The sequence below is a fragment of the Peromyscus leucopus genome, chromosome 19 (genome assembly GCF_004664715.2).
Source record: "Peromyscus leucopus breed LL Stock chromosome 19, UCI_PerLeu_2.1, whole genome shotgun sequence".
Classification (NCBI taxonomy): Eukaryota; Metazoa; Chordata; class Mammalia; order Rodentia; family Cricetidae; genus Peromyscus; species Peromyscus leucopus.
Genome location: NC_051079.1, coordinates 54,890,889 through 54,903,415, shown reverse-complemented (window position 1 = coordinate 54,903,415; position 12,527 = coordinate 54,890,889). Strand labels below are relative to the sequence as shown.

Genomic DNA, 12,527 nt, shown 5'->3' with positions numbered 1-12,527 from the left:
TAAGCAAGGAGGTTAGGGCTTACAGCACCATGGTGGGGTGCCTGCTTAGCATACACGGGATCCGGGTCCCATCTCCAGCACTACGGAAAGGAAAGTCTCATCCTTAGCCTTAGTTCCTTTTGACCCTGATAGCATTGTGGAATGTATTTGTTTCAGATGAATTACCTTGAACAAAGCAGAGCACTTGAAAGATGGTGTGATGGTTTGCCTGCCACAGAATATGCACCATCACGGTTTATAATTATAGATCATGATACAGAATGAGGCTGGGAGCCAACCTCTGCAGGCTGGGAAAAAGCTGAAATTACAGATCTTTGAGCTCTGCAGTTGGCATTGAATTCTTTGTTTGTTTTTTCAAGACAGGGTTTCTCTGTCTAACTTTGGCTGTCCTGGAACTCATGCTATAGACCAGGCTGGCCTCAAGCTCACAGAGATCCACTTGCCTCTGCCTCCTGAGAGCTGGGATTAAAGGCGTGCACCACCACCTGGAGACATTGAACTCTTAACTCTGGGTCTTTGGACAGTGAGTCTGGGAGCGACTCCTTTATCTCTTTAGCTTTCTGGCCTGTGTGATGGCTTGCCAGCTCTGAGTAGGAATCTCAGGTCTTTGACTTGACCTGTCATCTGCCTCCCACTGGCAATAGACAACAAGCATCCTTGTTGTCTCAGGACTTGATGGTTCTGAATAACAAAACCAAGCAGAGGACCCTTCCAGACTTCTCTGAGTTTCATGTTTCACATGACCTAATGCTCAATTACATTTACATTTCTATTGATTTCCCAAAAAGAGGTATGTGGCTTAAAACAGTGGAAGGTGAGGATAAAAGCGAGCCTGGAGCAGAGATGAGAAGTATACATTTTTGTTGTGGTTGGGTGTATTTCAGACTCGGCCCTGTATTCTGATTTCGGTTAGGAGGTCTAGGCAGGTTAGTTGTTAAGTTACATCTTGGGTAATGAGGTGTGCGGTGCTGTATCACTGTTTCTAATGTCACTGTCACTAAAACAGTGGTTTGGGGTTTTTGTCATTATTAGGCTTGGAGAAAAAAACCCAAGTTCTTCAGCCCGAGGAGAAGAAGACAGTAGCTTACCACGAAGCGGGCCATGCGGTCGCCGGCTGGTATCTGGAGCACGCAGACCCTCTCTTGAAGGTGCCACAGAATGTGCTGCAGTAGGCAGGCGGCTCAGTGTGTGAGCAGTGACTGGAGGGAGTTGGGCGCACCCAAGGATTGCAGATACAGAGTGCCTTTGGGGGGATGTAGGGGAACTAGTGACGGGATTGCAGATACAGAGAACCTTTGGGGGATGTAGCAGAAACTAGTGACGGGATGCGATGGGGGGGGGGGGGGTGACGGATTGCAGATACAGAGAACCTTTGGGGATGTAGCAGAAACTAGTGACGGGATTGCAGATACAGAGAACCTTTGGGGGATGTAGCAGAAACTAGTGACGGGATTGCAGATACAGAGAACCTTTGGGGGGATGTAGGGGAACTAGTGACGGGATTGCAGATACAGAGAACCTTTGGGGGATGTAGGGGAACTAGTGACGGGATTGCAGATACAGAGAACCTTTGGGGGATGTAGGGGAACTAGTGACGGGATTGCAGATACAGAGAACCTTTGGGGGATGTAGCAGAAACTAGTGACGGGATTGCAGATACAGAGAACCTCTGGGGGATGTAGGGGAACTAGTGACGGCTGAGGGGAGTGCTTCGCACACACACACCCTCCTGCAGATACAGCACAATTCGTGACAGAAGCTTTTTCTGTTTGCCGCCCTGGAGATTGAACCTAGGACCTCATACATGCTGGATAAGTCCTCTACCACTGAGCTATCCCCCCAGGCCTTTTTTATTTTATTTTTTAAGTATATGTGATGTATATGTGTGTATGTGTTCAGGTATGGGCACACATATACCTGCTCACTGGTGTGTGCTTGAATGTAGAAGCCAGAGGTCAGTGCTGAGTGTCTCTCTATTGCTCTCCACGTTATCTACCATTACCATTATCATTATCAAGATGGCATCTCACTGATCTAGAGCTTGCTGATTTGGCAAGACTAACTGGCAGGAAGTTCTGGGACTATCCTGTCTCTGCCTTCTAAATGCTAGGATTACAGGCACCCAGCTTCTTCATCGCCGGGCTCTTGAGGATCTGGAGGTCCTCACGCTTGCACAGCAGGCCCTTTACTGACTGAGCCTCCTCCCCACTCCCTTCACTTGTTATTTTGAGGTCGAGTCTCATGATGGAGCTCCATTGCTCAGGTCAGCACAGAGGATCAGAGGCAGCTGCCCTGAGCTGTCACCTGGAGAGAGGAGTCCGTCCTACAGGGGTGACATTCACATGCACAGAGAACGCCTAAGAATCTACAGAAGCCACTAGAACTAATGAGGTGGCAGATGGACAGGATCCAGGGCTAACAGTCAAAGATCACTGGGATCTCTGGATTTGTTCATGGAGAAGTGGAAAATGAAACTTTTCACATTTTTAGTGTTTTAGAAAAATTCTGTTGTAGCCAGGTGTGGTAGCCATACTTTAATCCCAGCATGTGGATGCAGATAGGTCAATCTCTGTTAATTTGAGGCAAGCCTGATCTACATAGTAGGTTCCAGGCCAGCCATAGTTGCATAGTGAGACCCTGCCTCAAAAAAGGAAAAAAGTTTCAATTGCATTTTCAGTAGACTCTCAACACACAAAATACAAATTTAAGAAAGTATCGAGGGACTTAGAATTGAAGTAAGGAATAAGTAAAAGTGCATTCTGTTCGTGAAATCTTATGCCATTTCTTCCCAAATTGATCTGTAGCTTCATTGCAGGTTGTTATGATTATAGCAGACATTCTGTTGTAGAACCTAGGGCCTTACACACACTAGGCCAACACTCTCAGCCCAGATAGGCTTCTTTAGTGCTTGTTGTGAAGCTGGATGTAAAGTTTTCTGGAAAAACAGAACGGTGGGGCAGCTAGGAGGTGGAACACTGCCTGACTCCCTATTGCTCTGCTGCAGTCAAGTCTGCGGCACTGCTGAGGGACAGGTGAGGCCAGCAGGCAGCAGACCACACTCCTGGCAAGTCCCAGGGTGGAAGCTGCTGATGGTGTGTGCTTGTCCTAGCACCTGGGCAGGTGCAGGAAGATGGAGAGGCTAAGGTGGGCCTGGGCTTCGTGAGACTCCATCTTCATAGAGTCAAAGGGAGGAGGGTAGGAAGGATTGTCTTCTCAACACGTGATTCTGATAACTGCATTCATGTGAAAAAAGTGAACATGGACCCTTGCATTATATGCCAAAAAATGAATACACTAGAAAACTAAAGTTTAAAGTGATAAAAGTTCCCCCAAAAAAATGTAGGTAAAAACTTCTGTGGCCTTGAATATGCAAATTTTTCCTTAGAACACAAAAAATATGAACTGAAAAAGAAAAAGTTGATGAATGGGTGGACAGGATGGATAGATAAAGGTGCTTACTATTGTATCTGACAATTTGAGTTCAATCCCAGGATCCATGTGGTGGAATAAGAGAACTTATTCTCACATGTACACAATCAATCAATCAATCAATCAATCAATCAAAGAGTTGAGGCAGGCAGTGGTGACACACTCAGGAGATGAAGGCTGGAAGACCAGAAGTTTCAGGCCAGCCTGGGCTATATAATGACACTCTGTCTCAAAACTGCAGTCATTTTCAAGGGGAGGAGGAGAAAAGGGCACATTCTGAAAATGTTTGCAGTGAATGTGTGTGACAAAGGGTTTATATCTGAAAAACACAAATCGTAAACTCAACACAGTAAAACAGTGGGGGGCAGGATTTGCATATACACTTGCTAAACTAAGGCATAGGAACAGGCAAGACCAGGGACTTGCAGAGGGACACAGAGACACCCGAGCCACTTAGGAGTGGTCCGCGTTAGCAGGGTAGCGATGCTAAGGATGCGTGCACTGCTGATTGGAGGGAAATGGCTCCTCGTAAATGTGATCAGGACTTGATCCTCATCCAGAATGGGTGAGAGTGGGTTCCGCACAAGGATTTTTCTGCTGTGTTTGTAGACTAGGAAACTGGAAACAACCCCGCTGTCCATCAAAAATTAACGGGAAGCCAGGCGTGGTGGCGTGGTGGCTCATGCTCGTAATCCCAGCACTTCAGAGGCTGGAGCAGAAGGATTAACATGAGTTCAAGGCCAGCTTGGACAAGTGTGAGAACTTGTCTCAAAAAAAAAAAAAGGATACCTGATATATTTATAGCAGTGGCATGTTGTAAAGCAGTCAAAATTAATAAGCAAGCTGTTAGTACACACAGCAGTGTAGATGAATCTCAAAAACAGGCTGAAAGCAGACACAAGGCACACATTGAGAGGTGACACTTAGACACCACTCTAGAAAGGGTGAACTTGCCTGTGGTGAGCATGCATGCAGTTGCTTGGGGCTGTACATGGCAGCAGCATTTTATATCTTAGCTGTGGCTGGAAGTTGTTTATAAAACTCTCTGTTTTAGGGGGTTGGAGTGGTTAAGAGCACTGACTGCTCTTCCAGAGGATCTTGGTTCAATTCCCAGCACCCACATGGCAGCTCATAACTGTAACCCAGGTCTAGGATGTCCGACACAGTATACAGACACACACATAGGTAGAACAACCATAAAATAAAAATTAATATAAAATTTAAAAAATGATTTATTTAAAAAAACCCTCACTGTTTTATACTTAAAGTGGGTAGACTTTATATGCAGAAATCCTCCTCCAATAATTAGTTTGTAAGGAGAAAGGAAATTGCCTGGCTTCATGAAAGGGACCTGGAAGGACAGTGAAAGCTCTTGAGCATCTTGGCCCACCGTCCCCTCTTCCTCTGAGGCACAGTGGCTATTGCCAGAGTTGAGTCGGCTCTGGTCTGCCAGAGGAGACCCCAGCCAGCAGCCATGAGCACTCCTTTCCTAAGAGACGGAGTTCAGGTTGCCTTTATGGAAGGCCAGAGATGTTTTCTGGAACCCTGAGGTGAGGGAGTCCCTTCCTGGTCCTTGCTGGATCTGGTGGCACTGAGGTTGGTGTGCCGCCCAGCATTGTGCTTCCTTTTCCTCAGGGAGTTTCCTTGTAGACAGTCCCTGATCAGGTTTGCACCAGGAGTGACGCCTTCCCCGCTGTCTGCCTCCTTCCCCCAGGTGTCCATCATCCCACGCGGTAAGGGACTGGGCTATGCTCAGTACCTGCCAAAGGAGCAGTATCTGTACACGAAGGAGCAGCTGCTGGACAGGATGTGCATGACTCTGGGTGGCCGCGTCTCCGAAGAGATCTTCTTTGGAAGAATTACAACCGGTGCCCAGGATGACTTGAGGAAGGTTACCCAGAGTGCCTATGCCCAGGTGAGTCTGTGGACCTGGGCTTCTGCATCCCTGCCTTATTAGCCTGGAGAATTAGCCTTTGTGAATAACTGAAATGACACATGTTTTACTAGTTCAAGCTTTTGTAGCAAAGATTCTTTCCACCAGAGGAACTGGAGAGATGGCTCAGCTGTTAAAAGTGTATACTGTTCTTGCAGAGGACCCAAGTTCTCTTCCAGGAACTATTGAGCAGCTACCACTGCCTGTGACTCCAGATCTGACACCTCTGGCCTCTAAGGGCACCAGGGCTCATGTACAGACACTCACAAGGACACACACACACATACAAATAATTTAAAATACTAACCACCCACCCACCCCCCAAAAAAAAAAAGAAAAAAAAAAAAAACCCTAAAAAAAATCCACTTTAATAAAACAAAAACTTTCTGGGAGGTAGTGGTGCCCTTTAATCCCAGCACTCAGGAGGCAGAGGCAGACGGATCTCTCTTAAGTTCAAGGCCAGCCTGGTCTACAGAGTGAGTTCCAGGATAGCCAGGGCAACACAGAGGAAACTACCTCAAAAAACAAAAACAAACAAACAAAACAATAAAAAACTTACAGAAAAAAATGTGTATTGCAGTCTTCAGAGTTTTTCCTAAGAATCCTGTATGTAATTCTCATATTTAAGCAGGAAGTTTCTATCCTGCCTGCAACTCCCAAATACTGGGCAGCCACTTCCCAAATAATTGACTCGGAGGCTTAATGATACTTCTAAATGCTCAGCCGGTAGCTCAGGCTTGTTACTGACTAGCGCTTACACTTAAATTAACCCATAGTTCTTATCTGTGTTTAGCCACGTGGCTTGGTACCTTTTCTTAGTGCGGCATTCTCTTCTTGCTTCCTCTGCATCTGGCTGGCACCTCCTGACTCCGCCCTTCCTCTCCCAGCATTCTTAGTTTGGTTGCCCCACCTATACTTCCTGCCTGGCTTCAGCTACTCAGCTTTATTATTAACAATGAGAACAATACATGTTCATGGTGTGCAAAAAGATTGTTCCACAGCACTTACAGGTAGAGTTTAAAGTTGATTTTCAGAGTTTTTACTTTTTAAGACAGGGTCTCTTGTAGCTCAGGCTGACTGTGAATTTTCAATCCTCCTAAGTGTTGGGATTTCAGTATATGCCACAGTGCCCAGCTGTAAAGTTTGATTTTTAAAAATGATTTCTTTTGTTTTTTAGTTTATATGAATGCTTTGGCTTTGTGTACGCATGTGTACCACATGTGTGCCTAGTGCCCTTGGAGGCCAGAAGAGTACGTTTCTAGAACTGGACTTGAGTTGATTGTGAGCTGCCATGTGGGTGCTGGGAACCAAACCTGGGTGCTCTAGAAGCCCTAAAGTTTAATTTAAGCTCCGTGTCCCACAGCAGTTTGACAACTGAACTCAGGATCTTCCCATGACCTGTCCCTTGCCACGCCCCTGCAGCAGCTCTCCCGCCTGTAACCATTCCTGTGTTTCCCTCGGCGTGTACCACTGGTTTCCACAGCCCAGCAGTAGGCTGCTGTGTCCTCTGGGTGGTTCAGAGGACATGAACCACCTCTGTGGGAACTGCTCTCCATCGAGGCAGCCTTTGCCTGTCCTCATGTCATGTTTTGAAAGTGATAGTTTCTAACTAGGGTTTTTTGGTCTTTTTGTTTGTTTGTTTTGGTTTGGTTTTTGGTTTTTCAAGACAGGGTTTTTCTGTGTAACAGTCTTGATTGTCCTGGAACTCTCTTTGTAGACCAGGCTGGCCTTGAACTCACTGAGATCCCCCTGCCTCTGCCTCCCAAGTGCTGGGATTAAAGACGTGCGCCACCACTGCCCAACTTCTAACTAGTGATTTTTAATGTTACATTTTTTTCCTTATGACATCATTGTTTGTTACAGCACATCATTATTTGCTCTTGTTTCTTCCTAGTTTAATCTTTTTGGTTTTTCAAGACAGGGTTTCTCTGTGTAACAGTCTTGGCTCTCGCTTTGTAGACCAGGCTAGCCTCGAATTTACAGAGATCCGCCTGGCTTTGCCTCCCGGGTGCTGGGGTTAAAGGCGTGCGCCACCACCACCCAGCTCCAGTTTAATCTTTGAAGTGTTTTCCGCAGTGTGTAGTTTTTCCCTGTCTTCTAGCACCCGGATTCCTTCTGTGTCTGACTCATGGAGTCCTTCTGTTCTGCTTCCTCCTTCCTGTGAGCTTCTTCCTCCTGTGAGCTGCTTTTCTGGAACAGTGGATCACAGTTTCCTGCCCTGCAGACTGTGTTTCCATCTTGTTTTCCTCTCTGGAAACATCCTTCTGCCTCTCATTTCTGTTTCTCACGGTGACTTCACGTTTGTCTTTCTGATCTCAGGAGTGGGGAGGGCTGGGATGTGGTGATGTGGGAAACCTCTGCTTCCCACTCTCTTGTCGCTGACGCTGTTCCCCCTTCCCCTCCCCCTAGGATTCCTTCATTTTATTTTATGTGTACAGGCCTTTTGCCTGCATGTATGTCTGCACTGTGTACCTGCCTGGTACCTGCGCAGGCCAGAAGAGGGCATCGGGACCCTGGGAGCTGGAGTCACAGAGGGTAGAGAGCCTGCCTCCGTTTGGTGCTGGGAGCTGAACCCGGGTCCTCTGGAAGAGTGCGCAGTGCTCTTCACCACTGAGCGTCTCTCCAGCCCTGGCCTTCTCTTTCCAGTCGGTTTGGATTGTGCTTTCAGAAGCGTCTCAGCAGTGCTGTATGGTTGGGAGCCTCCCACGGGTCACAGTACGGCTGTCACTTCACATCGTCCTGGCTCATGACACAGTCTGTGGAAAAAATGCAGCTGTCACCCTGTGTCACATGATCTCAGGCTCAGCCTGACTTCTCACAGGGAGAACTTGTTGGCAGTTTGATCTTTCAAGTGCTTTTTTGTTCATTTGTTTGTTTGTTTTTTTGAGACAGGGTTTCTCTGTGTTGCCCTGGTGTCCTGGGACTTGCTTTGTAGACAAGTCTGGCAGGGATCCCCCTGCCCCTGGGCGTGCGCCACCACAGCCAGCAGTATCAAGTGCTTCTTGCTTCTTCACACCCCTCCAAGTGGAGTAGCCCGCAGCCTCAGAGTGCTGTCGTTTGCCCACTGTCTGTCCCCTCATTTTGTCCTGATTATGCTCCCATGTCACTTTAAATCACACTGCTACTCTTGGCCACCGTCTACAGAGTGTCTTTGTCCACTTGGACAGCCCCTGGCCTTGTGAGTCTTTAAGGGTCTCCTGTCTCACCTTCTTTTCCAGATTGTTCAGTTCGGCATGAACGAGAAGGTGGGGCAGATCTCCTTTGACCTCCCCCGCCAGGGAGACATGGTCCTAGAGAAGCCTTACAGCGAGGCCACTGCCAGGCTGATCGACGACGAAGTGAGGATCCTCATTAATGACGCCTATAAAAGAACTGTGGCTCTTCTCACAGAGAAGAAGGCTGACGTGGAGAAGGTAGCTGCCAGCGTATGGGGGATTCTGCACGAGTGCTGTGTGTGTGTGTGTGTGTGTGTGTGTGTGTGTACACAAATATCAATCAGACGATAATTCTGTGGAGTTGGTTCTCTCCTTCCACGTTTATGTGGGGTCCAGGGATTAAATTTAGGTTGTCAGGCTTGTTCAGCAAAGTGTCTTTACCTGCTGAGCCTCCTTGCCAGCCTCGTTGGTTTTTTGAGACAGGATTTTGCTGTGTAACTCTGGCCGGCCTGGAACTCATTTCTGTAGAGCAGGCTGGTACCATCCTTGCTGTGATTTCCCAGCCTCTGCCTCCTGAGTACTGGAATTACAGGGGTGAGTCTCCGTGTCTGGCTTTCTCAGATCATCTAGTTGGTGTCTAGACTCAGGAATTCCTTCCTTCCGACTACTTCTCTGCTCCTTCAGTCTGGTGTGGAGTGTCTCCCCCGTGCCTGGGGAACAGAGGCAGGCACTCTTCTGGTTCTCTGTTAGCTGAGGAAAGTCTGTAAACCAGCAAAGGAAAATGTTGGGGCCAGCCTCACTCCAGGGAGAGATTTGCCAGAACTCCCATGAAAGGAGTAGTTAAAATAAGGAGAAGCTGCCAAAATTGAGATTAGTAGCTCTGTGCTGGCAGAGAGGATGCTGACACCATAGTCGATTGAGGGGAAGTGGGGGCGCACTTCTCTCACCCTGGCCTAGACTACGTATACTCAGTGTATACCAAAGAAAAGTCTGCTGGAAGAAATGTGTTGGACAGGGTAAGGATCCTGCCACACCGTGGATGTCAGAAGTACTTTCTGACCCAGCAGAGAAAAGGGAGTGGATGGAGAGTGTTGAGCCGATCAGGGGTCGTCTGCTGAGAGGAGAGGGTTGAAGTCTTTGCCCAGGAGCTCAGCTTACATGCCTGAGGAGTGAGGACTTGGGCAGGTTGTCAAGCCCTTCTTTGGGGTAAGGGAACTAGCTACCACACTGCCAGCTAAGCCTGCAACCTCCTGGGGCCCCTGGTGTCGTTACCCCACTTTACCGTGAAGACAGGACGCAGAGAGGCCTGTGCTGGCTGAAGGCCCAGAGCTTGTGAGGGGCAGAGGCAGTGTTGTGACCAGCTGCAGAGCCTTTGCGGGCTGCGGCCATGAGAGCTGTGCGTGGCTTCCACGCACTGGGGGCCGGTCTGAGAGGTGCTGTGAGTGTGGCATGCTGGTGTGAAAGTGCTTGGTTGGTATGAGCACTCGTCCACGGTAAGACCTGAGAGTTCAGTGTTTACCCGTGACCACACCAGGTGCTGCATCAGAGGCGGCCTTAGAAGGAATCGTAAAGCTTTTTCTCCTGAGCTTCCACTCAGAATTAGTGAGGAGAAATGCACTCAGTCCGTTCGGTTTTGCTTGTATAAGGATTTCAGGTAAGGAACAGTCCAAGGTGATGGCGCCCCGATAGCACACAGCCTGCTCTTCCCTCCTAAAAGCAAACGTAGCCATTTATGCTTTACTTACGTCCATAGAAGTATGTGCATTCCGTTATTACAACTACATAATCCTTAATTGTGTAGATGTGCCAGTTTGCCTATGAAGGACATTTGTGACTTCTGTATATTGCACATCTTACTCTAAAAAAACCACGTGACCTTATTTATAAGACATGTTCAGTTGTCTTAGATTCTTTTTTTTAAATTTGGTTTTTCAAGATAGGGTTTCTCTGTGTAGCTTTGGCTGTCCTGGATCTCGCTCTATAGACCAGGCTGGCCTTGGACTCACAGAGATCTGCCTGCCTCTGCCTCCCAAGTGCTGGGATTAAAGGGTGCACCACCACTGCCTGGCCTATGTTTTATTTTGTAATACTAAAGTCTTTTAATGTGTATGAGTGTTTGCCTGAATGAAATATGTGTACAATGTGTGTGTCTGGTGTTCTCAAGAACTGGAAGAGGGAATTAGATCCTTTAGAGTTACAAGATGGTAGTGAGCTGGGAACTGAACCCAGGTCTTCTGCAAGAACAGCAAGTGCTCTTAGTCACTGAGTTATCTCCACAACCCCTTGGGGTTTTATTAGAATGAAATCAGCTGTAAGTAAAAATCTTAACTTTTCAGTAGATTTTGCTAAGTAAGTTTTAATGGTAATTGCTTGTATTTCAGGTTGCTCTTTTACTGTTAGAAAAGGAAGTACTAGATAAGAATGATATGGTTGAACTTCTGGGCCCCAGACCATTTACAGAAAAATCCACGTATGAAGAATTTGTGGAAGGCACCGGCAGCTTGGATGAGGACACTTCGCTTCCTGAGGGCCTGCAGGATTGGAACAAGGAGCGGGAGAAGGAGAAGGAGAAGGAGAAGGAGAAGGAGGAGCCCCTGAATGAGAAGGTTGTCAGCTAGGCCCAGGGCTGGCGGCCCCGGACCCTGTCCTCCCCCGAGCTTTGCAGTGTCAGCTGCAGCCTTCAGAACAACAGCCGCTGTGGTGCAAACAAAGCCAGCTGCTCCCTCAGCAAAGCTGAGCAGGGGCCTCCACTGCAGCTGCCGAGTGCCAGCCACTGTCCGGGCCAGCCGGCCGGGCACTCTCCTGCCCCTCAGCCTTGGCCTCACGAACAGTGGCTGGGACAGGAGCCAGCACCACCTGCCAAGGCTGTCCTGTGGACTCCTCTTCTGTGGTCTCCATTCCTCCTCCTCTGATAGCTCTGCAGAAGTGCTGTGGGAAACTAACTCAGTTGGAGTCCCGAGAAGAATATTTTGATTCAAGCAAATATTTTAAAATTTGAATTCAGATCACTTGTTGCTGTTTTAATGGAATGGTTTTCTATAGAGAACTGTAACATATTTAAAAACATGAATGTATTGTGTAAATATGGATTCTTTACATCAAAAATAAAAGGTGGACATTGTACTTTTTCCTGAACATGTGAAGGGTCACTATGCTGTGCTTATGTTTAGAAAACATAATGTCAAGAAATTAAGCAGTCTTCGTTTTTGAAGATAAATTCTTCAAAATCTTACCTTGCTGGTCTCATCAGCTGTCACAGAAAGCTGCATGCAGCCTTCCAGATTTATGTCCTGGACTGGTGCTGTTGGACCCAAGAGTCACTTGTCACTCTGATAGCTGCCTCAGCTAGGTTCTCTGAGCTGGTCAGGACAGGCGTGCAGTGTGCCGTCTGGACTCGGCTGCCCTGCCCTGAGTTCAGAGAGGAGACAGTGAAAGTGTGTGTGGTTCCTGCTGTTGGTCAGTCACCAGAAGGGGCTTATAAAGATTGTACAACTGCAGATTGACTCACATCTCCAGATGCCAGTGTTTGAGCTTAGAGATACTAGCTATTTTTGTACTCCATAGCTCAGGCTGGCCTGGAAGTCACTGTTGTAGTCCGCACTGAACTTAGAGCAGTCCCCTGCTTGGTTTTCTTTCTTTTTTTTTTAAATTAATTAATTAATTATTATTTATTATTTTATTTATTTTTTAATTTTTTAATTATATATTATTTGACAATACCATTCAGTTCTACATATCAGCCATGGGTTCCCCTATTCTCCCCCTCCCACCCCTCCCCTTACCCCCAGCCTACCCTCCATTCCTGCCTCCTCCAGGACAAGTCCTCCCCCGAGGACTGCGATCAACCTGGTAGACTCAGTCCAGGCAGGTCCAGTCCCTTCCTCCCAGACTGAGCCAAATGTCCCTGCATAAACTCCAGGTTTCAAACAGCCAACTCATGCATTGAGCACAGGACTTGGTCCCACTGCCTAGTTGCCTCCCAAACTGATCAAGCCAATCAACTGTCTCAC

The 12,527-nt window shown here is 47.5% G+C and overlaps 1 protein-coding gene across 1 annotated transcript in view; it reads left to right on the top strand.

The window, feature by feature from the left end:
* Positions 1-11,652, top strand: part of Afg3l2 (AFG3 like matrix AAA peptidase subunit 2) — a 47,456-nt gene extending 35,804 nt beyond the window's left edge. Inside the window, exons 14-17 of the mRNA XM_028856189.1 lie at positions 1,033-1,148; positions 5,144-5,344; positions 8,581-8,775; positions 10,899-11,652. Of these exons, the coding sequence (XP_028712022.1) occupies positions 1,033-1,148; positions 5,144-5,344; positions 8,581-8,775; positions 10,899-11,135 (749 nt within the window). The 3' untranslated portion in view covers positions 11,136-11,652. The remainder of the gene's footprint in view (positions 1-1,032; positions 1,149-5,143; positions 5,345-8,580; positions 8,776-10,898) is intronic.
* Positions 11,653-12,527: the final 875 nt, after the last annotated feature.